The following is a 24,807-nucleotide window of genomic DNA, read 5'->3' as shown; positions in this document are numbered from 1 at the left end:
GTTCCACTAGACTTGGAGGGGCTAGCTAGCTATTTAAAAGCTTACTGCTGGCTACCTTTAACCACATGGGGAGTAATCACCTTCGTATAATTAATTAAGGTCAGTGTTATCACCACACCACATCCATTCAGACATGCACTAAAGAAAAGAAATGATGGTAGTCCTCTATTTAAACACATGTTCATTGTCAAATGCTACAGAAGCCCTTTTCAGGCATTCCAAATGGATTAATAAACACAAGTGGGACCTCTGTAAGAAAACGTAGTCATTCATCATTTCATTGGCGATCACTCGTCACCAAGTAAGATTGTCTTCCAAGATAAGGTCTTTAACGCTGGGTCCGTAAGTGACTGTGGAGGCCAATTCTGGATCCACACAGCTTCCCGCAGTGATGACGTAGGTTTCCAGATGGAAGATGGTCACAATGACGATTTGCTTGACGTGCCTTCCGCTTAGCTCGTTTGTCCCTTTTGCCCTGTACTCGTGCTTCTTCAAAGTCCATAGCACCTTTGATAATGGCCAACCTCCAATTGGGATGCTCATGGGCCAAGGCTTCCCAGTTCTCAATGCTTATGTTACATTTTTTTAGATTAGCTTTGAGAACATCTTTAAACCTCTTTTGCTGTCCACTGATATTCCGTTTTCCATCCTTAATTTGGGAGTAAAGTAGCTGCTTTGGAAGATGGTGATCAGGCATTCGAACAACATGGCCGGTCCAGTGAAGTCGATGTTGGAGGATCATTGTTTCAACACTGGTGGTCTTTGCTTCTTCCAATACGCTAACATTAGTCCGCCTATCTTCTCAAGTAATTTGCAGAATTTTCCGGAGGCAGTGTTGGTGGAATCTTTCAAAAAGTTGGGGGTGGCTTTTATAGGTGGTCCATGTTTCACAGGCGTACAGTAAGGTCGGTAGTACAGTGGCTTTGTAAATAAGCATTTTAGTCTCCCTGTGAATATCCCAATCCTTGAACACTCTACGCTTCATTCGGGAGAATGTGGCACTCGCGGGATACTCCACTTCATTCCTACTTTTAAGTAGGCATGCATGATTGCACTGTTAATCTGCACAAATAATCTTCTGGCTGAAGCAATAACTCTAAAGCAATAGTTCTGGTGCTAGCATACTTTTTTGTTTTAAGATGGTGCATGAATATATTATGGCTGGTACCATCTAAGATGCATTTTCTCATGACTGAGAGTGAAGGAGAATGCTTCTTCTAAGATGGCCTTTGCCATCTGCCTTTTTTAAAAGTGTGTGTGTGTGTGTGTTGTATTATATTGCTTGCCTGGCAACCATAGGTGACTAGGAATTTCACTTAGCTGACTCAGTGGGCTGGCAAAGGAAGAATAATGTGCTTTCTCTATATACCACCAATCCTTCTTGTGAGTACAAAGCAACCGAGTATTGTTTTGTTTTTTGCAGGAGGATTCTGGGGGATAATTGACAAGTCTGATTTCCATTATCGTTCAATGTCTAATTTCCAGGAGAGCCAGCATGGTATAGTGGTTAGAGTGTTGGATTTGTTTGTGGGGAGGTTCTATGATGTTGCATCAAGCAATTGTTATCTTTTTAAATATAGATAGATATATAGATCTTAAAGATACAAGTAAAGTAAACCCTTCCTTCCCCCTGATGAGTGGCATAGAACCGTATACAACAAAAAAATGGTAATTCTTCCATCAAACAAAAGTGTCCCACCACAGTTCTCTGTGCTGCCCTAGGCTCCTACTGGGAGGAAGGGTGAGATATAAATTTAATAAATAAATAAATGAGTGGCCATAACCCTATATCCATGTTCTTTTGTAGCAGCTTAATTAATAAAATTGAACCAGGTTGAATAGAATTTGTCTGATTTCTTATGTTATCTCACACTTTCCAGTACATTTTCCTATAACTTCCATTACTGCAAATAGTTCATTTTTGTGGAAGAGGCTTTGTTGTACATGAGCATCAAATTCACTTTAATTGCATAGCCTGAATTTGCCAGTGTGAGATTATATCCCATTTGCAAAATAGCAACAGTCTGGAAGTGCCCTTAGCAGACAAACCTTGTCCTAGCATGGAAGGAAATGGCAAGAAAACCTTCACGTGCTTACTTTCTGCCAGTCGGGCCGCTATTAATGTTCCCGACACAGAGCCGGTTAAACAGATGGCAATCTTAGGGTGCCTCCAGACGGTCAGTATTGCTCCCACAATCAAAGTGTATTAAAGCACTCTGATGCTCTGGCACAAGAAGTCCACTTAAGAAAAGGCTTTTTACAGTTAGGAAAGCAATGGGGAAATGCATGGGAAAGCATGGAATGAATGACTAATGAGCAGATTAAAAACACTCTGCATGCAAATCAGGATGAATGCAGGATGGTTGCTCTTTGTTGTATAACTTCCCTGCAAACAAATCAGAATGAATACTCAATAAAGACCAGATAGAATCTAACCTCTGTGTAAGCTCTTTTTGTTGTTGCTGCAAGCAAATCAGGATGGATACAAAAAGGTCACCTGGAGGAGCCCTTAATGTGTGTTCCGCTCAGGTGTACTGGCTCTCAGCCAGTGGAAGGAGGGGCATCACGTTGCCAAAACAAAGCCCAGCAAGTGTTTGCTGCAGCTTTCCCAGCCCTGAGAAATGTGAGATTTCACCTCCTCAGCGTTGATCTTTGCTCCTTCCTGCCACTCCAGCTTCTTGCACTTTCCCTTTGGGCTCGGTGTCTGGGCTTGCTGGCGATCACTTCCGTGGGAACTTTCTTTAGGGGGGTGATGTTGATAGCCTGGGCTCCTCAGCTGTTTGGCAGGCGGGGTCCTGAGGTCTCGGCTTTGTGCTCTGTTCCAAGCGTTTTTGAGGGTTTGCTGTGGGAGGAAGAAGCTCATCCTGAGAACTGCATGGAGCACTGAATGCCGCAGCAAGAAAACCGAGGAACAGTCAGGCCCATTTTTTCCACTCCAGGGACCACAGATGCGTTTGGACAGTATTGTTGTTCCAGCATAAAGGTTGCAGGTGGCTACATAAACCAGGCCCCGTATCCATCACATAAGGCCATTCCCTATTGTGAATTACTCTGTGTGTGTCTGTGCGAGTGTGCGCGCACACATGCATGTGCTCATCCACGGCTCTGGAAGTTACAACATTCCAATGCAATGTGGGGGGGGGGAAGGTTGTTGGCTTGTGAAAATTGCATCATCTCCATCTGAGCTTGCAGCTTAATGAGTCTTTTCCAAAGACAGCTGTTTCTTTCACACCGATTTTAAAATTTCAAATGCACAGCTATGATTTCCAACTGACTTGGGTGGTGGTTGGGGTGGTGAAACTGCCTTGGCCATCAGCTTGATCTGCAGGAAACGGCACGTGAAGTTTTTCATAGTACAGAGTCATGTCTGCAGATCAAGCTGCTGTTAAAAGCGCAAGAGCAGTGCCTGTTAAAAAAAAGTTGACAGTCCAAAGCCATAATGAAACATAGTTGTCTATTGCTGTTTTATACAGAGAATAGAAAACCGTTTCTGAGCTTTCAAATTTTAAAAGAAGAAAAAGAAAAAGGGGGGGAAATTGACGGTCCTACACAGATCCCTCCCTTTGCAATGATTAATCTCAGGAAGGGCTCAGAGTGAATCTTCTATAATAATGTCCCACACATACATGAGTTTCACTGCCCACCTTCTTCCCCCGAGCTGCTTTTCTGGTATTGGCAAAAGAGGCATCATCAGAAAGGTGATGGGAAGATGCTAGCTTCTATCTGGGGGGAAATTGTAACCTTTCAGATAGGGGTAGCCCCCCCCCCCCAATGCTCCTAGAAACTGCATAGCAAAATACCATTGCTTTCCCCTGCTGCAGAGAAGCACCTGTGCCTTTGTAAGTATCAGTAACCATTATTAGACCACTCCTCACCCACATGCCTATTTGCATGCCTAGCAACCAACATGCCTCATAATAAAGCAAATGCGATCATCATGTTTAATAGGACTGGGAGCAAGAAGGAAGAGAAGGAATATGGGGATGCAAAGGAAAAGAGCAGTAACCAAGCACCATTTGCTGGAAGATTTGAGTAAAATAATAGTGATGCCTCATCCCAGAGAACCTAATTGTGCATGCACTTTGGCGTCTGCCCTTTCTCACCACTAGCATGCAGCCCCTGGAAGTTTTCTATGAGGTAATGCAGCCTTCAGGGTGGAATATACAGCAAGCATTCTTGGAAGCATAGCCCTTGCCCATTTTCCTCATGCCACATTACAAAAGCTTTGATTATTAAAAAAAAAAGAGCCCTTTTATGTGCAAAGAGGTGCAGTTTGGAGAAATGAGTTTTTTAAAAAATAGCTAAAACCTTCTTTGTGTGTATGGATCATCTTGCAAATATCTCTGCAACAGGTCTGCCGCCCTCTCCTCGCTTCTATTCCCACTGCCCACCCATTTGACCTCTCCATCTACACCAGTGGTAGCCAATATGACGACCTTGTTGGTCTCCAGGGCTATCAGCCTCAAACAGCATGGCTAATGGCCAGGGCTCAGGGAAGCTGTAGTCTAGCAACATCTGGAGCACAACACATTGGCTATCCCTGATCTACAAAGCCACCCAGAGGGAGAGTACAGAAAAAGCATTAGGCGGAGGAGCTCCAAGGTCCCCTAAAGTTGTGTGGGCCTTGGCACGTGCCCAATGATGCCGATGCTGATGTAGAGCTGAGCTGAAAGACAAGGTCCACATTCACACTATACATTTATTTTATTATTATTCCACTTTAAACATCATGGCTTCTTGGGATGTAGTGTTTGTGAAGGGTGCTACAGACCCCTGTTCACCTCATAGAGCTACAATTCCTGAGAGTGGTTTAGCAATCAGTCTTGCTTCTCAGGGAACTCTGGGAATTGTACCTCTGTGCAGGGAATAGGGGTCTTCTAACAGCTCTCAGCACCCTTCCCAAAGACACTTCCCAGGATTCTTTGGGGAGTAACCATGACTGATTAAAGTGGAATAATAGTGGAATAGTGGAACAATTGCTTGATGCATGGTGTGAATGTGTGGAGAGAGGGAGGGGAGGAAGACAGAGTTAAGACTGAGAGCAAAGAGGCCAGGCCCTGGGCAATGGTCTTTTCATTCTTCTACTGTTCCTTCATATTCACCTGCTATGTGCCATCTCAGTACAGTTATGGTCCCTTTTGAATTTACTTCACCATGTAAGAGCAGACCACCTTAAGGCCCCTCCCCTATTGCTTCAAAACACTTCTGGGGTCCTTGGTTAACACCTTGCATCTGAGCCCTGACCACTGGATACATTTTGTGCAGGGGGTCTGTTCCAGTATATATTTTAAGAGCCTCTTGGTTGTAGAATTTCACTCATTGATGGTGGACAATCATAATATTTGGATTCAAGTCTGGAGAAGATACGTTGCATTGGGCCAGCAGCACAAATATGCACATACACAATTTCTCTGCACATCGTTACTGTATACTTGATTGCTGCAGCTGAACATGTGAACGGATGCCACTGAAAAGCCATGCATTTGACCTGATATCTGTCTGTGCATGATTAATCTGTGATGGCTCATCCCCATGGGCAACTCAGCCCTTGATGCTACACTCAATGAGGGATGAATATGCATGCGTGTGACCCAGACTGTCATCTCCTTAAGAAATACATTGCAATTGTTCTGCACGCAACTAAGACTGTTAAGTTTTCTCGGAGGGAGAACCACAAAAAACAGGTTGCTAATGACGTTTGTACTTTTTAAAAATATATGTATATCTATATGCCGGTAATTGGACCTCTGTGAGTCATACATGCCTATCTCTGCTTTGCTGTTTGTGGTTGGGTGTTTTTTTGCTATATAAGTAACAATAAAATATTTTATGTGCAACCCCTCCCCCATAAACTCCTGGTGTGATACAGAGTTCATATATTTTGTGTTACTAGGATCCTAACCTTGTCTTACAAAGGAAGGATTCTTGGTTTCAGGTGAAATCAGGGGTGGGGAGAATGGGGAAATAGGCTGTCAGCACTTCTGGATTATTTTATTTTAACTGTTAAATCTCATTGCTGTGAAATGCAACTTCAGGCATTCTTAACTTTCTTGAAGGTACACCTGTTGTGAATTCTTTCAGGCCATCTCTCATCAATGTCCTCCAGTTTTCAGAAAACATACGTGCAAACACACACACACCCAACACACACACACACACACACAACACACACACACACTTGTTACTAAAAGCTACATTCTTTTTTTAAAAAAAATACAGCAACCTGCAAATACAAAACAAAAAGGTCATACAAACAGAAAATAGTGCCATGTCCACCTTTCCACAAAAACAAAAATAGAAGTGCTCTCTTCCACCTTCAGTGCTTTAACCTCCAGTCTCTGAACCCTGTAATAAAGGGAGGAAAGTGAGGAACTTGCATGCTAACAAAGAGAATAAAGATGTAATCATGTACAGTTTTGATTGCTGCATCTCAAAGAGATATTGAAGAGTTCAAAAACTCGCTTCCAAGTCCCTTACAAGGAAAGGTTATAATGTTGAGATTTTTTTAGTTTAGAAAAAAAAAGTGGAAAGGTGGGAGGTGAATAAGGTTTATAGAATGATGTATGATGTGGAGAAAATGGACGGCGAGAAGTTTTCTCCTTTTTACATGACATTGGAACATGGGACCATCCCATGAAGCTGAAGGGTGGGCAGTTCAGGAAGACAGACAAAAGGAAATCCTTCTTCACAGTGCAGAGTTACAGTATGAAATTCACAATGTGCTTCCAATGAACTTAGATGGTTTTTCAAGGAGATTAGACAAATTAATAGAGGGTAAGGTTCTCAGAAGCTACTAGTCATGATGGCTATATGTTACCTCTAGGATCAGAGGCAGTGCAGCTCCGAGTATATCAGTTGTTTGGGGAGCATCAGTGGGAGAGCACTGTTGACAGCAAGTCCTGCTTGTGGGTTTCCCAATGGCATCTGGTTGGCCATTGTAGGAAACGATGTCGGACTAGATGAACCTTTTATGTTCCTGTACCCACTAATTAATTAGGCAAAATACATCTTTGCCCTGTGGAACTGAATTTCTCCAAGAAGACCCCTTTCATCTGTTGTAAGTATTGGCCATATCCAATGTATCTTAAGTTCACTGCTCCACAGAGTGAGCATGTTTGGGCTTTAACTCTGTTGGAATGTAGACTTGGCCAACAACAACATTGCCCTGGCCATCCATACAGCTTTGCAACGGAAGCAAGAGCCTGTAAAGCCAGGGTGTATCCCAGAATAAGATAGTTGCGGGAGAAGGGTAGTCATTAACATCCTTCCAGTTCGCAGCCACTCTTTGAACCCAGGTTTCACTCTAGAATGAACGGGTGGAAATTACAAGGCAGCAGATTTTGGCTAAACATTAGGAGACATTTCCTAATGGTAAGAGCTATTTGACAGTGGAATGCACTGCCTTGGGAGGTGAGGAGGTTTATTATCTTTGTGTCCGGATTTTTAATGTTTATTGTATCTGTATGCTTATTTTGTACGTCACCCAGAGTGGCTGGATGGCCAGCCAGATGGGCGACTAAGAAATTCAATAAATAAATAAATAAATAAAGAAGAGATCTTCTTCACAGGAGATATTCAAGCAGAGTTTGGACGGTCATCTGCCAGGGATGCTGAGGCTGCACTGTAGATCCTGTATTGAGCAGGGGTTGGGATAGATAACCTCCAAGCATCCCTTCTAGCTCTATAATACTATCATTCTAACCACTACACAACTAGACCCTCTCAGGCATGACCTACAGGTTTATTTGTGGAGGGCTTGGGGACCTCTATATGTTGTTAGGCTCCAGCTCCCGTCATCCCAGACCATTCATCATGCTGGTTGGGGATTGAGGGGAGTTTATTAATTATTTGTTAGTTATTTGATTTATATCCTGCCCTTCCTCCTGGCAGGAGGAAAGTTATTATTATTATTATCTTTATTTTTATCCTGCCCTTTTTCCAAAACTGGAACTCAAGGCGGCTTCCAGATAAGATAGATACATATAGTTACAAACATACAAAACTACCTTAAAAATCAAACTATTTGCAATATTAAAACCATTTAAACATACAGTTAAAATGAATCAAACTCAGTTAAACAGTAAAAAACAACACAGTACCCTCTGCAAGCCTCGTCCCTTAAGGACCACCAGTTCTAAAAGCCTGTTGGAATAAAAAGGTCTTCACCTGCTGACGGAAGGACTGCAAGGAGGAAACCATTCTTACCTCCCTGGGAAGGGAGTTCCAGAGCCTAGGGGCAGCCACCGAAAATGCCCTGTCTCTCGTCCCCACCAGTCGTGCTTGTGAGGGTGTTGGGATAGAGAGAAGGGTCTCTCCTGAGGATCTTAGGGCCCGGGCAGGCTCATATAGGGAGATATGGTCTAACAAAGTTGTAGTCCAGCAGCATCTGGAGGGCCACCGGTTCCCCATCCCTGATCTAATTCTTGGGGTATCATCCCACTCCATCCTATACTCTTAGGAAAGTACATAAATAAGATCTTGTTCTGTCCTCACACTCTTAAGACATGCCCTCTCAAATCACACTCAGTCCATAAGAATGTTTTGGCATGTATAGATGTAATGAATGTGAAGTGCTTTGAACCCTCTATAAATGTGAGTTATCATTACTCATCATTATTAATCAAAATAATAACTAGAGGGAGAATCATCATCCTAAATTGGCTGATGATCTTAACTGTAAGTGAAATCATGAAAAGAGGTGTTAAGTTTGTACACCTCAACCATCATGGAGGTCACTTATGTTTTTAACTGCCCTCTGGTGCCCACAATTGCAGATTGGTTGTCCTTGCTCAACGTACACTTATGGGTAAAGTTGAAAAAAACCCCAGCATTTTTGTATCCCTCCATTCCTTTAATGAGCTGAAGATGTACATGAGTTTATCACATTTTATCCCCACATCAGCCCTGTGGAGTAGGTTAGACTAAGATAGGGCATGGCCTGAGGACATGTGATACCTTGCTGAAGCTAAGCAGGTCTGGATCTGGTCGGTGCCTGAATGGATGACCACTTGGGTGCCCTGCTTTGAGTTCCATGGTGGAAGAAAGGCAAGATATAAATCGGGGGGTGGAGAACTATTTGCAACCTGAGGGCCACATTCCCTTCAGGGCAACCTTCCTGTGGCCACATGTCAGCGATGGATGGAGCCAAAGGCAAAAGTAGATGGCGGTCAATATAAATCCATGTGCATTAGGCTGGCTTCTCACACCCACACATCCCTCTCCATCCTTCATCTAGGCAATGAAGAAGCATCATCAGAGTTCAAGGACACATGCTAGCCAGGCAGAAACACTCAGGGAGGTTGTGAAGAAGGGCCAGTGAGGGGTGTGGCATGGGGAGGAGGTGTGGCTTGGGGAGCCTTTGGCTCCCAGGCCTGAGGTTCCCCATCCTTGACATAAATGAATTTAAGGGAATGAAAAAGCAAAGAGTCCCGCCATGGGTTGAAATGTGGGTTTGCAGTTTATTTGTTTATTATTATTATTTATTATTTATTAAATTTATATACCGCCCGACTAGCAATAGCTCTCTGGGCGGTGAACATTTATTTATTGCTTTTCTATCCCACCCTTCTTTCCAAACGGATTGCATGGGCATGGCTGTATGAAGAAGGGAGCAGGGGCCAAAGCCTAGTTTAACCAACAAGGGCGAGATCTTGTTTCTGTGCCAAAAGAGTAACTAATCTCAAACAACTGTGACAATATGACCTAGCCGAGGTGGCCATTTTATACTTTCATTTTCTGCTTTAGCAAAATTATATTTCATGTCTATCCAATGGTGCAAATGGGTAGCTGTAGATCCTGGACATAATTGTCTTATTCCACCACTAAAAACAATCGGGGAGGGGGGGTTGTGCTTCCTCCTTCTTCTGCCGGACATCTGTCCGAAAGCCCTGCTTTGATGGTACTGCTGTCTGTCTGTTTGTCTTAGCAAACTAGTGACAATTTTTTTTAAAAAAAAATCAATTGCGAGTGTGTGTTTGTGAGAAAGATTGAAGAGATATAAAGCCTTATCTCCCTGCAGAGACCACCCATCTCTAAGAAGTGAGGCTGCGGACCTAATTTTTCACTGGGGATAGGTAGAAATAGGGTCCATGACTGGTAATAAAGCCAGTATCTGTAGCTTACAGTAGGACAATTTAAAGCACGAGTTTCCCTCCTTACCCTTTCAATGCACGGTTACGGGTGTGTGACTGAGAGCGCAAGGAACCGGGGTAGCTCTTACTCCGGATTAACTGATGCTGGGTAAAAAAAAGCGAGGTGTGGTTCTTTTTTTTTTAAGTCTGGCAGAGAGGGCACCTCTCCCATTCACTCTAAAGGGAACCTGGGCAGAAGCGAAGCCACTTCCTGGAGGGTCTTTGCAGCGCCCTCTTCCCTTCTCCGGCGTTTTGAAGCAGGCCGCCCTCGGGCGGAGGAAGGCGCGTCCCACCCCCCGGCGGCTGTCACCCAGCAGAGGCCGGCCCACGATCTCCCTCCTCCCCTTCGCTGCAGCTCAGAGAACTCCTCACCCTATAACCGCTACTGGGCTGGGAAAGGGGGGGGGCAGCAGCAGCGCACACAGAGCCGATTCGCGTAAGAAACGCCCTAGAAGACAGAAGGGAACGCGGAAGGGAGAGATACGGAGCCCATCGGTCACTCTGTACTGGAGGAGGTGGAGGGGGGGAGCGAAAGGAGGAAAAGCGACCTAGAACGCGAGGCAGGCGGGTGGGGGGAGGAGGAGGAGGAGTCGCGCTTCTCCGAGTCCCCAACTTTGCGCGAAGGAAGGGCGCACGCACGGGGGGCGCTTTCCCGGCAAAGGGGCCCCCAGGATCCCTCCAGGAAGGTCCCTCTTCCTGGGCATTGGCCCCTTCCCGTTTCAAAGCCACTTAGAGGCACCCCTCGAGCGTCGACCATGAAGGCAGCCGTGGACCTCAAACCCACCCTGACCATCATCAAAACCGAGAAAGTTGATGTGGATCTGTTCCCTTCCCCGGGTAAGTTGCCCGGTTGCATCTCTCTTTCTTTCCCGCCTTAGTGATACCCAGGCGTATTTGTGTGTGTGTGTGTGGGGGGGGGGCTTTAGAGGTTGCCCCTAAGCCCTCTCCACGGTTCTTGTGGGAACGGGGGCGGGTTTGTCTGTGCATGTCAGTTTCACAGTGGACGTTGCTGGGAGTACATAGGCGATGGCTAGTCAATATCATTTCTGGAGTACTTGCCCCCTTCCCTTTCTAACTTCTCTTTCCCAGGGTAGAATACTCCTACATTTTATCTGCCTCTTGTAACGCCTGCTCTGTGACCCCCTGATCCCCCCCCCCGTGGCGACTTCATTTCGACCCTGGATCCTTTGATCTATGACCTGCCGTGTGTACCTATCTTCTTCAGCCCCCTCATATTTTTCTCCCCTTGAGGGCTGAATTGTAGTACAACAGTTGTATTAATTCACTGGGACAGTATATTGTGCCTTAATTATTTTGCTTCCCACTTACTTCCATCCCAGAGTTAGAAAAAGGTCTAGGAGGATTTCTGGCTGTTTGTAGGGAATAACACAGGAGCATCCGACTGACAGTGGTACAGTCTGGAAGCCCTTGCCTTGGGACGATCCATGAAAGACTTTTTTTCTCCTTTGGGTGTGATTAACCCGTTCCCCCCCATCCCTCCCCTCTCTCTCTCTCTCTCTCTCTCTCTGTATGCGTTTTGAGTGCAGCTGTGCTGTACTTCATGAGTGTGGGTGAGGGAAGTTAATAGATCTGGCTCTGAGTCTCTGTGTGGGCTGAAAAGTAACATACCTCCCTCCCCAGAGCACAAATTGCACACCATTTTTATTGCAACTGGGATTTGCTGAAAGTAGCACTTTCTAGTACCTCCCTTGTACAATAAGCTGGAGATGCCAAGGAACAAATTTAGGGGAAACTGGGATGCCAAGGGACAAAAAACAGAGCATTTTAATTGCATACCAGATTGTAGATTTTCTATATTAAAAAAACATTATTTTTGTTGAATTTAAAAACACTTCTTTCTCTTAACTCTTTCTTCTGTGGTTTCCTCTAGAGATGTAGGGTGGTGTAGTGGATAGTGCACAAAGCTCCACTGGATAGACCTGGGTTCAAGTCCCTAGTCAGACATTAATTTCACTGACAATGCAGAGCTGGGCATGGCTACTCAAACTTAAGTTCCACTAAATTCAATGGGGCTTACTGTAGCCAAAGGCAGGATTAAAATGTAATAAATGTGTGGAAGAAGAGAACAAAGCAATCTTTTATCTCTTGATTAGGGGAAAAATTGAGATCACCTTCATTGTTTTTTTTAAAAAAGTTGCTCTCCTTTAAAAAGAATATTCTTAAACACACACAAACATTTTATCCCATCCAAAAGTTTAGTGTTTGATTTGTTTGATTTTATAAGAAGAATGTCCTTTGAGGAACACAAAAAAACTTATTTTTGATACTTTTCCCTTTTAAGAAAATGGTAATAACTGTTGTGCATCCCTTGAGACTTAAATGCAAGATTTTTTGTTAAGTTTTAAATATCTCAACAAAGCTTTATTGTCAGAGCAGCCTTTGCCAACCTGGTGCCCTCCAGAAGTTTTGGACTACAACTGCCATCAGCCCCAGTCAGCACAGCCATGTTGGCTGGAGGTAATGGAAGCTGTAGTCCAAAACACCTGGGGGGCACCAAGTTGATGAAGGCTGTGTTAGAGAGCTGCTACAGGACTGTTTGCACCATCACCCCACCACAAGGACTGGGGAAGCTGTATGATGAAAGGGAGGGGGGAGGGGTGTCTGATGTTATCTTGAGAAATGGTTTCACTAAGATGTTGCTATGGTACTGTGACCATCATTAACTTTAGCTGTTCTTGCTTGTGGTTAACACTAAGCCCAGTCTGAATGTGTAATGCAAAAGCTTGCTGAATAACCTCATATGACTTGATAGCCCACTCCAAAGGCTCACAATTCAGTCACTGGATTCTTGGAGCGGGAAGGAGGCTATGATGCTCTTCTTTACTCAAGGACCTGTAGGGAAGCTGCATGTCTGTGGTGTGGAAGAGGTTAAACTCAGCCTGTGCTCGACCCCAGTGTTAGGATGATCACCTGCAGTAGGACCATCCTCTTGGGTGATCTTGCACTTTTGTACAGTCCTGGTGTTTTTATTTCCTAATTTGAAACTTCTTGGGTTTCCCGGCCGTTTCTGAATTTTGTTCTTTAGGTTCTAGGAAAAGCAGCCCAGGTTTCTGCTTGTGCCAGCTGATGTAATCCTGAGTTGCACCTGGGAAAAGAAATGACAGCTGAACAGCTAAAATTCAAACCAGCCTGTCAATCCCTAAAATAAGTCAAGAAATTCCTAATATTAATTTGCAAAAGATGCTGCTGCTTTGAAAACAAAACAAAACAGTATCTTCTTCCATTGTAAAAGTGGTTTTGTTTTATAAACATTTCCAAATGGAGAATCTCAGAATTTGAAGTTTGTGAAGGATAAGCATCTCCAGATTCTGTCCCAAAGCAGTATCCTCCTTATCAATATTTCCTAATAGATTAGTACATTTCATCCACACTATAGTACCTTGCATACAGAAAATTACCAGGGTGGGGAAGGATATGTGCAGACTGAATTAAACTACTGAATGATGAAACAAAAAGATATCAGTGCAAACCTGCCATAAAGTTCTGATCTTCTGTCAGTCCCAACCCTCCAAGGTCTACCTTTCTAGGTTGTAAGGATAACTGAGATAATGTATGGTTGTTGGAATGATAACTGAGACAACATATGTCTCTGTATCAATGCTAAGTATTATACCAAACCTTCTAAACAAATCCACAGAAGTTGCAGGTCTGCAAGAATCCTTACTAGCCATCTTTCCTGCTAGATTGTTTGCCTGTACATATCTGTGTTGGCCATTTATGGCACAGCAACAACCTGAAAAAGATGGGGCAGGGGGACTCTCTTTCTCTTTCAGCTTTCAAAAGCTTCTGGGCCTGCTCACTAGCCATAGATAAGCCTGAATTACATCAGGATGGCTCCTCTACCAATGGCTACTCATTATGATAGTTGTGTGTTCAGAGAAAGCATGCCATGATTACCAGCTGCTGTGAAGCAATAGCAGGGAGGCTTATTGCCTTCAGCTGCTACTTGTGGGCTTCCCAGAGGCATCTAGTTGGTAGTATTCAGGATGGTGGACTAGATGGATTCTTGGTCTGATCCAGCAGGGCTCTTCTTATGTTCTTATCACACCAGAGGAATCTTAGCAAACCACATCCAAATCCTCAATTTGGTCATCCTCAATTTAAAATAACTCTACTTTCGGTACATAATTGTATGCAGGTGTACAGACCTGTGTGAACTTCACTTTTCATTGCTTGAACATTTAAGACTGTTCTCTAAGACACTGTGTTGTTCTTGTAGAAGAGATGCTGGACTAATCTTTGATCAGTTGAATTGGCTCCCAATAAGCTTCCAAGCTCAATTCAAGGGCAGTGATCTCCAACCTCTATATGGCCTGTTTTCCAGCATATCTCAGGGAACACTAACACCCTCCAAGCAGGTCCTACTCACTCTGTCAGGCATGCAAAAAAGGCTGTGTTTTCTATATGTGGTTAAATCTCTTGTGGGAAGGGGAGGTAGCAGGGCCTTCTTAGTTGTGGCTCTCATGCAATGGAATTCCCTCCCTAAGCAAGCTTATCTGCATATAGCAGACCTGTACAAGTCATGTCCCACTGAACTGTAAGCAAACCATCTGTATATGTCAGCACAACAAGGGCTCGATAAACCCCTTGGTTTTGCTGCTCACCTGGGAATTCAAAAATAGAGAGCGGTTGTCAAGCACCAGGCAGCCACAATTAATGGTTTATGAGCTGCATTCATCTTGATGGGTCATAAGTTGTGCTGAGCCGGTAGGCAGACTTTCTGGGGGATAGATGTGGGTGCAGAATTTCTTTTTATTTCTATGCCTCTGGGATGGACTCTACTTTTAATCCAGTTTTTATAGGGCAATTTGCTGAACTGAATTATGCTTTACTTTTGTTATTTTATGGCTGTTATATGTGCTGGCTCCTTCTCTGTTTAAATCATCATTGCTGGTTGGCAGCCTCATGTGAAAGGGTGAGGTACAAACTTAATTAATAAAAACATAGGGTCATGTCTAACTTCTACTCAGAATAGACCCATTGAAGTTAATGGACTTAAGTGAGCCACGTCTATTAATTTCAATGGGTCTACTCTGAGTAGAGCTAGCATTGGCTACAACCCATATTAACATATTTTGGGCATGTCTACACAGGAATTGTTCTGCAGGTAAACTGTGCTCATGCAGTGTTTTCAGTCCCCTTGGATCCTAGGCATCAAACTGTGCTAGGTTTCTACTCATCTAGAAGGTGGATCAGGATGATTGTGGAAATAGTCTATAGCATAGGGACCCTTTACTGTCCACATGGAAATGTTCATCCTTTTTTAGTGATTCCTCAAGCACTTTTCAGCATATGCAACATCTTGAAATCAGGAGCCGCACTAGGAAGATGAGTCATTAGGGCTTATCATTCCTCAGCATGAGTACAGGAATAGCACCCTAAAACAGACCAGTGTGTATTAAGCGTTATCCTGTTCCATCTCCCTACATCAGGGATGAGAATCCTCTGGGCTTCCAGAGGTTGTTGGACTGCACCTTTAATCTTCCCTGACCAATGGCCATGTAGACTGGGGATGATAGGAGTTGGAGTCCAACAACATCTGGAGGACTACAGAGTCTCCGTTCCTGCTCTGCACAGACATGGGAGTCTTTTAGAACATACAAACTTTGCTCCTCCTCAAAATATAACCTCTGTCATTATACATGCTAGCAAATAAAGTCCACAAAGTTACTAGTCCTCTTCAAAATGCTGTTTACTTGGTGGAGACCCTAAATCAGGGATGCGAAACCTTTGCCCTGCCAGATGTTCCTGAACCCTAACTCCCATTAGCCTCAGTCAGCATGGCCAATTGTCAGTGATGACAGGAGTTTAGTTGAACAACAACTGGAGGACCACAGGTTCCGCATCCTTGCTTTAAATGGTCTCAAGGAATGTCATCTCCTGTATGAATACCTCCCAGTACATTAAGGTGTTATGGTGAGGCTCCAACAGAGAGCCATATTTTGTGGGTGCAAAGTGATTACCCAATAGGAACAGGACCTTTTTTGTTGTCGTCTCCATACTGTATAATGAACTCCCGCATGAGGTTTGTTTGATCCTGACTTGTGCCTCCTTTTGGAGACAGGTTAGATTCTAACAACTTACAACCATTTTTATTCTGCCAGGTCTTTGAAAATGATCCCCCCCCCCACACACACACATACTTACTAATGGATAGTGCGGATTGCTCTTGATCATTGTTTTAGATGTCATTTTCAGGCCAAGGGTCGCCTTTCCTTCTGGGCAACTTTTCGAGGGCCACATGCCAGTGATGGGTGAGGCCACAAGCAAGAGCGGGCAGACCAACTGATGTAAATTTTACTTTTATATGGTAGGCTAGTTTCCACACAAAGTCACACACTCTTTTCTATCTACCATTCAGACAAGCATGAGGCATTGTCAGAGTTCAAGGACAGATTCAAGCCAGGCAAAAACATGCAGTGTGCAAAGCAGGGCCAGTAAGGGGTGTGGCCTAGGGAGAGGGGATGGGGCCTAGGAGAGTTCCAATGTCCAGATAAAGAAGTCTAAGGGCCACATTCAGCTTACTGGGCTTAAGATATCCTACCTCTGGTTTTGTTGTTTTTAACAGATTGCCCTTTATTTTTAATTATTCCAACTACTTTCTAAACTGGATAACTGAAAAGTGGCATACAAAATAATCACGGCCAATAAACATAAATGAAATGATTGCTCTCCACCGGTGCCAGATGAGTGGCTGTGTAGAGATCTGGAAAACATGCTTCTTCGAAGCTGCAATGCTCCCCTTTATAGAATTGCAAGCTTCACAGGAATTCCTGTGCCTAGATAGGGTACAGTGATGCTATCTTCCAGGTGAACTCGTATGAGCTGAAGCAGAACACAGATTTCCTAAAAGGGGAGGCTGAGACTGTGGGAATTTGATTTGTCTGTCAGACCAAGCAAGGGTATCTGTTTAAACTTTAACTTCTCACAGCAGTAATGAGCTGCTGAAACATCTCTGTAGACAGCAGAACCAGAGAGCAATTCCCTCCCTTCATGTTGTCATGCATTTTAGTTGTACGAAGGGCCTGTTTCTCCCAGTTTGTCTCCAGCATGTGAACAAGCCCATTAAAGCTTAAATCCAATTCTTCCTGTGCGTTGGAAGACTGCAAGCATTTAAAAGTTGACCCAGAGTTCAAACTTTGGCTGCAAGAACGCTAGAAACCAAACTGATTTCCTATTGACGTGAGTTCCAGTGGCTTCTGTTTTAGTAAATGAAGCCTTGTTGGAAGCCAAGCTGGACAGGGCTGTTACTTATCTGGCTTAATCCCTCCCCCAGTTTACTTCGGAAATAATGCCTTAATGAACTTCATGATTGCTTTTGTTCAGCAGGCAGTGCTGGAGGAGGGCCGTAGTTCAGTGGCAGAACAAAGTGCACCCTTGCTTTGCACCCTTGAAGGCTCCAGATTCAATTATTGGCATCTCTAGGTAGGGCAAAGTAATATTGAAACCCTGGAGAACCGGGGCCAATCAGAGTAGACACAAAACTAGTTGGCCCAATGGTTTTGATTTGATATTTTAAAAGTGTCCTGAGTTCTTTAACTCTACAAACCTGAGTCCCTCTCCATGCAGCAATGTAGGTTCAAGCCATACAGCCCAAAGGGTCCATTTCTAAAAGCAAATTGTTGGCCTCTACTAGATATGAACTGTACTGAGGATATATTCTTATGAAGCAGAACTGAGCCTAAGTTGGCTTATTTTCGATAGGGCAGGTGTGGGGAACTATTGGCCTTCCAGATGTTGCTGAACTACAACTCCCAACAGCTCCAGGTAGCATGGCCAATGGTCAGGAATGATGGAGCTGTAGTTCAGCAACAACTGGAGGGCCAAAGGTTTCCCTCACTTGCTGTTGGGTAAGAGAAACACATTTGATGGCAGAAATGGGAGGCCATGGTTGAGCTGATTGCACTTGATCTTAGAACAGCAGAGGGGAATATCGTATCTCCCCCACCCCACATGGCCCACGTTTGGCAGATGCTATGCAAGCTGTGCATGGCCCTTGGCAAGCCCTGATATCAGGTATAGGGCTGGTGGATGAGGCTTGGCCAAAATGGCCTAGCAGGCCTAATTAGGCATGTGGTCCAGAGGTTCCCAACTGCTGCCTTAGAGAGAAGGCAAATTCATCTCCTCCACCCAAATAAGTTTCTGACATTTATGCATTTCTACCTTGCAAATGGCTGCACAGGTAAATAACTTGGAACATCTATAATGTTCGGGTGATCTGTAAAAAATATTAATTAACTAATAACTAAGATAATTTTTAAAACCTTGTCTGAGAACGACTTTTAAGCTGACAAAAGGCAGACAATGAAGTTGCATAGCAGGTTTTCCTGGATAGGCTGTTCCACAAAAGACTACAGTTTGCACAACTGCAGATCTTACTTGATGTATGGAAGGGACATGGGGATGGTAGTTGGCTGTTATTGTCTACTGACATACATTTTATTTCTCTGTTGATCTCGGGCTCCATACAGATGTTGACATGCAGTCATGGACATCTTTTCCCTCATAGCTTTGTTTTCAACCACAACTGCTAATTTGAACAGAGGAATTGTGGAGAGACTGTTTAACCCTTTTCCTTCATCTTGGGGAGGGACTAGAGCTCTGTGGCAGAGTGCATGCTTTGCATGCAAAAGGCCGCAAGCCCCAAGTTCAGTTCCCACCATCTCCGTTTAAAAGTTTTGGATAGAAGTTGAAAAACCTCTCCTAAGCCCCTGGAGGGCTCCTATCAATCATACTGGGCTAGAGGGACATAAGAGTCTTTTCTAACCTTGTGCCCTCTAGATGTTTTAGATTATAATTCCTATCACTCCTGTCCATTGGCTAAAACATCTGGAGGGCACCAGGTTGGGGAAGAATGGCATATAGCCCGGCCTGGTGTAAGGCAGAATCTTATGTTGCTCCTGACTTTTCCCAGGTCAAAATCTCTCTCTCCCTACACCGGCTTATTTTTCCCCTCATATTTTCAGAGGGGAAAGGAATAAGCAGCTCTTTCCCACTCCTGTCATTCAAACTGACAGCATCCCTGAATTTGGTTTAAAAACAACAGTTGAGGGTGTGGGAGGAGATTTACACAACTTTTACATCTAGTTTGGGTCTCAAAGACATTAAAACATCTTCTTCTGAGTTTTATTTCTAATTCCTCCTATCAGAAGACCCAATATAAGGTAGTCCCTTATCCATGTCATGCTTGAAATTGGAATCTCAAAGCATGTCTATAGCCCAGCGCTGAGGGAATCCTTGCATGTTCTGAGATGGGCAGCTCAAAGTTACAGTATTGGTGGTTTAATATATATTATATAATAATATATCATTAGATTTATTATATTTGATCAATATGTCCTTCAGATTTTCAGCCTGTGCTGTACTCTGCATCCCTTTGCTAGCAGTTATGTAGACAGACAGACAGACAGACAGACAGACAGACAGACAGACAGACAGACAGACAGACAGACAGACAGACAGACAGACAGACAGACAGACAGACAGATAGATAGATAGATAGATAGATAGATAGATAGATAGATAGATAGATAGATAGATAGATAGATAGATAGATAGATAGATAGATAGATAGATAGATAGATAACCTCATAGGAGATTGGTAAATCATGTGCCACAAAACCAACTCATTCATTTATTTCAGCTCCACAAAGGCTAGATTGATCTTTGCACTTGAGGCAAAAGGAGAGCTCTGGCACGCTGTGGATGTCCAGTTGGGAGTTTGATGAAGCTCAAACTGCATTTCTTGTGAATGGAGTGGAGTCTGTGACTTGATGCCATTGGGACTTCTCATAATGCAACACAATATACCAAAGCATTAAGGGAAATGGATGATGAGGTTCTACCCTGGCCAGGGCCCTAAATTAGGCAATGAAGTAGGGATGAGCAAATCTGTCAGTTTCAGTTTCTCATTTTTCTGATCTTCAGTTCTCCAAATTTCTGCACCAGTTTGCAGATTGAAAATTCATGTTTTAGTACAAATTTCTCCTAAATATTTTTGTATGCAATTTTGCCTAATATACACATTTTGGCAAGGCACTTTTCCTTAATTTAATGCATTTTTGTATGTTGTTTCCTCTAATACATGCATTTCTATGCATACTTTCCCCTAATATATGCATTTTTGAAAACATTACTTGGCTGGATAATTGCATTGCAAACTTCAGAGAAGTGTGCATTTCTAAGGATAGTTGTGGTTCGGTTGCATGTTGTTTTGGAAAGTGTGAATTATGTAGGTTCAGAATCTAATTTCCCCTCTTTCCCTAAGTGGAAGCAATGTGCCTGCTCCAGGTGCAGGTCTCTGGACCCATAGTCCTGTGGGAGGGTGCTGGTAATTGCAAACAATTGGATCAGATCTCAGGAATGTACTTCATTCACCTCTTTTTTTCACTCCTGACTGAGAAAGGGCAACCAGGTTTGAGATCCAATCTTGGCAGGTCCCTAAATGATAGCAGCTCATGCCGCTGTATTTACTTTTGCTGCACTGCTATATTTACATATGCTTTACTGGAGTCATTCTTAGTTAAATCTTCTTGTGGGCTAACTAGGTTCATCATATTCCCATTAACAATCTATAGCTCTTTGCCTGCCCACCCACTCACCCCAATCCTGGGATGATTAACAACAAAATGTATTAATATGCAATTTCTCATTGTAAAATAACAACAGCAAAGATAATGGCAGCCTAAAAAATAAAATTTAAAATGTCACAGAAATCAGAAATGAAAGCTTGCGTAAATGAGGAAATTTGAAACAGGAGCCTAAAAGATTAAGGTTAGGTTTAGGTTTATTAAATTTATATGTCACTTCCCATTACAAAAAGTGGCATTGGTAGTATTAAAGTAAAAAATACATTAATAAAGATCACACAAGCATGTTGAAAACATATTCAGACTACAGTATCAGAGTTCGTCCCCATCATAACCACCCCACCCAATTTAAGATGAACACTAAAGCAAGACAAACATCAAATCATTGGTGCTGCCCAAACACCCAGGAAAACAAAAAAAGGTTCTGGCAGGCTCTGAAATGATATCAAACTCGGTGCCAGCTCCCTGGGGAGATCATTCCACAATGTAGGTTCCTGATGAACAGGGCCAGCACCAGGCATGCTGGGGCCCTTGGGCACCAACCTGCCTCAGGCCCCAGCACCCGCCCGCCCGCCCACAGCCAGGCATGACTGACCCCTTGAGCACCAGTCTGACCCAGGCGCATGGCTCCTGCCTGTTCCACCTACCTCTCTCCTGCGTCCTGCTGCTGCACGTGCTGCGTGCGCAGGACTGCCATCAACCAAGATGGCGGCAGAGGCTTTTCTAAGGGGCTGATAGCTTCGCTGCCAACTTGGTTGATGGGACGCATGTGCAGTACGCTATGTTCACACATGCACATGCCTGCCATCAACCAAGATGGCGGTAGGTGCATCAGCGCCTTAAAGAAGCCTCTATAGCTATGTTGGATGAGGTGCGCCTGGCGCCAACACTGTTATCTTCTCAGCGCCAGGTCAAGACTTTTCTCCCAGGCATTTTAGCATGTGTTTTTAAATTGCTTTTTAAAAATGTGTTTTTAAATTTGTATATTTGTTTTTGATGTTTTTAATTGTTGTAAACCACCCAGAGAGCTTCGGCTATGGGGCGGTATACAAATGCAATAAATAAATAAATAAATTGGTTGATGGCAGGCCTGTGTGCGCAGCAGCAGAACACAGGAGAGAGAGGTAGGTGGAGAGAGTGATTGGGCGGCTGGCCTGGAAGCTCCTGCCCTGCAATCCACGGCAGGGGAGCGCTAGTCCCCCACCCTAATGAGGGGCCCTTCAGGGGCCCCTGTGGGTTGCAGGGCCCTCAGCCAGGGCCTGACCTGGCCACCCTTTGGCGCTGGCCCTGCTAATGAATGTGCCTCAGGAAAACTGAGTGCCACCACAGAAAACACCCTCCCCCCCCATAATTTCTGAAGATGTAGGCTCCTGGAGCAAGATTCCACCCAGTCTTCTCATTTTTTTCCTAGCAAAAGAGTCCTATTTGTTGGTAACCCATTTTAAGAAAAGAACTTGGAAGGTTAAGAAGCCCTGGTCATGCTGTAAAAAGGGGATTTTTACTAATTTGATCACTAAGAAAAAGAAGTGTTACCTTACGTGACTCACAGAAAAGGATCCTGACCTGTTTCAATATGTGTCACATTGTTAATGAACTCTCAGCAAATCTGTGACCGCCAGATCATTTCCTTTGCTTTCACACTGACAGATGGAGAGTTCAGGGAATCTAGAATTCTAGTCAAATCATTTTGGGGAAATTTCCCATTCAAAGGAGAAGCCTCAGGAAGTGCAGATCTTCAGTTTGCAGATCTTAAGTCCCATAATCCAAGGAAATATTTTAAGTGTCTGGTCTCTCAACACAGTAGCACACAACCAGTAAGACAATGCCTGTAGAAGAATGATTGATTTCTAGAGTTATCATTTCCCCCTGCAAGTTGTGTCCATGTGGGATGGACTGTACAGGTTGTACAGCTGGCATCCAACCCTCCATTTAGTCTTGGGCCACTGACGGGCATTCCTGGTGGCTGAAGAAAATCCATGCAGCATTCAGCCTAGAGTGAAGCAGTCATGCAGCTAATTCAGAACATGCCTAGGTTGCAATGTAACTCAACTTCCATGATCTGGCACTAAATCTCATGATGGTACAACTCATAGTAATTTATACTCCAGATTGCAAGTGAAGGATTGCATGATTTGAATACATCCTATTCAATCCCTCCCCACAATAGGAAATGATCATGTCATCTAAGCAAGACCTCCACTACCTGACATATGGTTTATTTATTCGGAATATTATCTCATTCATATTGAGAAGACTTTTGAGCATCCTATTTTCTGGTATCTATCCTAAGTAAACTCTTTGGACTGTATTCAATTAAGTCCTACTTAGAGTAGACCCATTAGAATAAATAAACCTAGGTTGGTCATATGCACCAACTTCCAAGGGTCTACTCTGAGCAGGACTAACATTGAATACTACCCATTGTTCCTATTATGCCACTAATCTTGGGGGATGTTGCTAGGATCACAACATGTGACCTAGAGCAGTGTTGTTCAATGCTGGGTCCCCAGATATTGTTGGACTACAACTCCTATCATCCATGACTATTGGATAAAATGGCTGGGGATGATGGGAGCCGTAGTTCTACAACCCTGGGGATCCAGGTTTGAACAACACTGCCTTTTCCCCTCTGGCTGCCTATCCAGATGGCAATGGTTGTCGAATGTCGTTGAGTGACAGCTGTTCTGTGCAGCCATACTGTGGAATAAAGAATCCTATTAAATTATTTTTAAATGTTGGAAAAGTAAACCGTTCTGGTCCATTTGCTAACGTACTAGCTTTCCCGAGGCAGGAGCATGTCAACCTAGCGTGGAGAAGGAAGGTATAGCGCTTACAGGAAACAGTGAAGCATTGCTACCATTTATGTAAGGAGGAGGCACCTCTTTGGTGGGAATAAGGGTGTACACAAGAATGCCCTTATGTCCAATTGTGGCATGCCATAGTTAGGGACTGGTGAGTATGCCAATTTTGCTTTCTCATTTTTCCAGTCTGAAGTTCACATTTCCACATCAGTATGGATTAAAAAAAAGTCCACATGAAAACTCACCAGCATTGCAGTGTGAATTTCTCATGTACATTTTGTATTCAGTTTTCCCCAATATACATATTTTTGCAAACAATTTTCCATAATATAATGTATTTTTGTTTGCTGTTTTCTTGAATATATGCATTTCTTTGCACGCTTTACAATAGTATATGCATTTTTGTACACATTATTTGACTGGAGAACTGCATTGCAAAACTCGGAGAAGTGCAAATTTTGAAGGATGGCTGTCTTTTGGTTCATGTATTATTCCAGAAAGTGCAAATTAAAAAAAAATCCCTTTAAATGTGAATTGAATCAAATTTCTCCTCCATCCCTAGTATGGATGGGTAGAAATTTGACAACAGTCATTTCCCCCTTTTCAGCATGCGCATAGCAGGACAAGCTGAAGCAGTTGATGCACTGCTGATCACACTATTGTGAAAGCTGTGGGGATTCTGTTGGGGGTGAGAAGATGATGAGCCTGCATCAGGAGTGGGGAATCTTTTTCAGCCCAAGGGCCGCATTCCTTTCTAGGCAACCTTCCTGGGGCCACATGGCAGTGGTGGGTGTCGCCAGAGGCAAACACGAGCACAGCAGCACATATAACATTTCCCTTTGTATAGTAGGCTTGTTTCTACACACGACCCTCTCTATCCTCCGTCCAGGCAAGCAATATGCATGATCAGAGTTCAAGGACACGTTTCAGCCAGGCAAAAACACTCAAGGAGGGTGCAGAGTAAGTCTGATGGGAGCATGTCGCTGGGTAGGGAGTGTGGCGTGGCTGCAGAGTCCTGAGAGCCAACTAGAGGGGCTTTGAGGGCCACATTTGGGCCCTGGGACGAAGGTCCCCACCCCTGTCCTACATGAAACTGGGCTTCTGGGCACAGGCTCCTGTGACTCTTCTGTAATCTTGAGATGCCTGCTTTCATTATATTATTTTATGTTAACAAAAGTGACAGGTTTCTTGACTTTAGAACTGAACTCTTGGAACTGCGTGGGCCGCAGCTGCTCTTGACTCAACAAACAGAACCGAGCGCAATTT

General features: G+C 43.8%; 1 protein-coding gene across 4 annotated transcripts in view; it reads left to right on the top strand.

The window, feature by feature from the left end:
- The window catches only part of ETS1 (ETS proto-oncogene 1, transcription factor), a 156,177-nt gene that overhangs the window by 54,229 nt on the left and 77,141 nt on the right, over positions 1-24,807 (top strand). The window contains exon 1 of one of the 4 annotated variants that reach the window (XM_061592507.1): positions 10,605-10,967. The exons of the other annotated variants lie outside the window; for them this stretch is intronic. Coding sequence (XP_061448491.1) covers positions 10,886-10,967 — 82 coding nt within the window. The 5' untranslated portion in view covers positions 10,605-10,885. Of the gene's footprint in view, positions 1-10,604; positions 10,968-24,807 lie in introns of those variants that run through there. 4 annotated transcript variants of the gene reach the window in all.

Source organism: Rhineura floridana, chromosome 12 (genome assembly GCF_030035675.1).
Source record: "Rhineura floridana isolate rRhiFlo1 chromosome 12, rRhiFlo1.hap2, whole genome shotgun sequence".
Taxonomy (NCBI): domain Eukaryota; kingdom Metazoa; phylum Chordata; class Lepidosauria; order Squamata; family Rhineuridae; genus Rhineura; species Rhineura floridana.
Note: the sequence above shows the minus strand (reverse complement) of the source record. Positions and strands in the feature narration are given on the sequence as shown.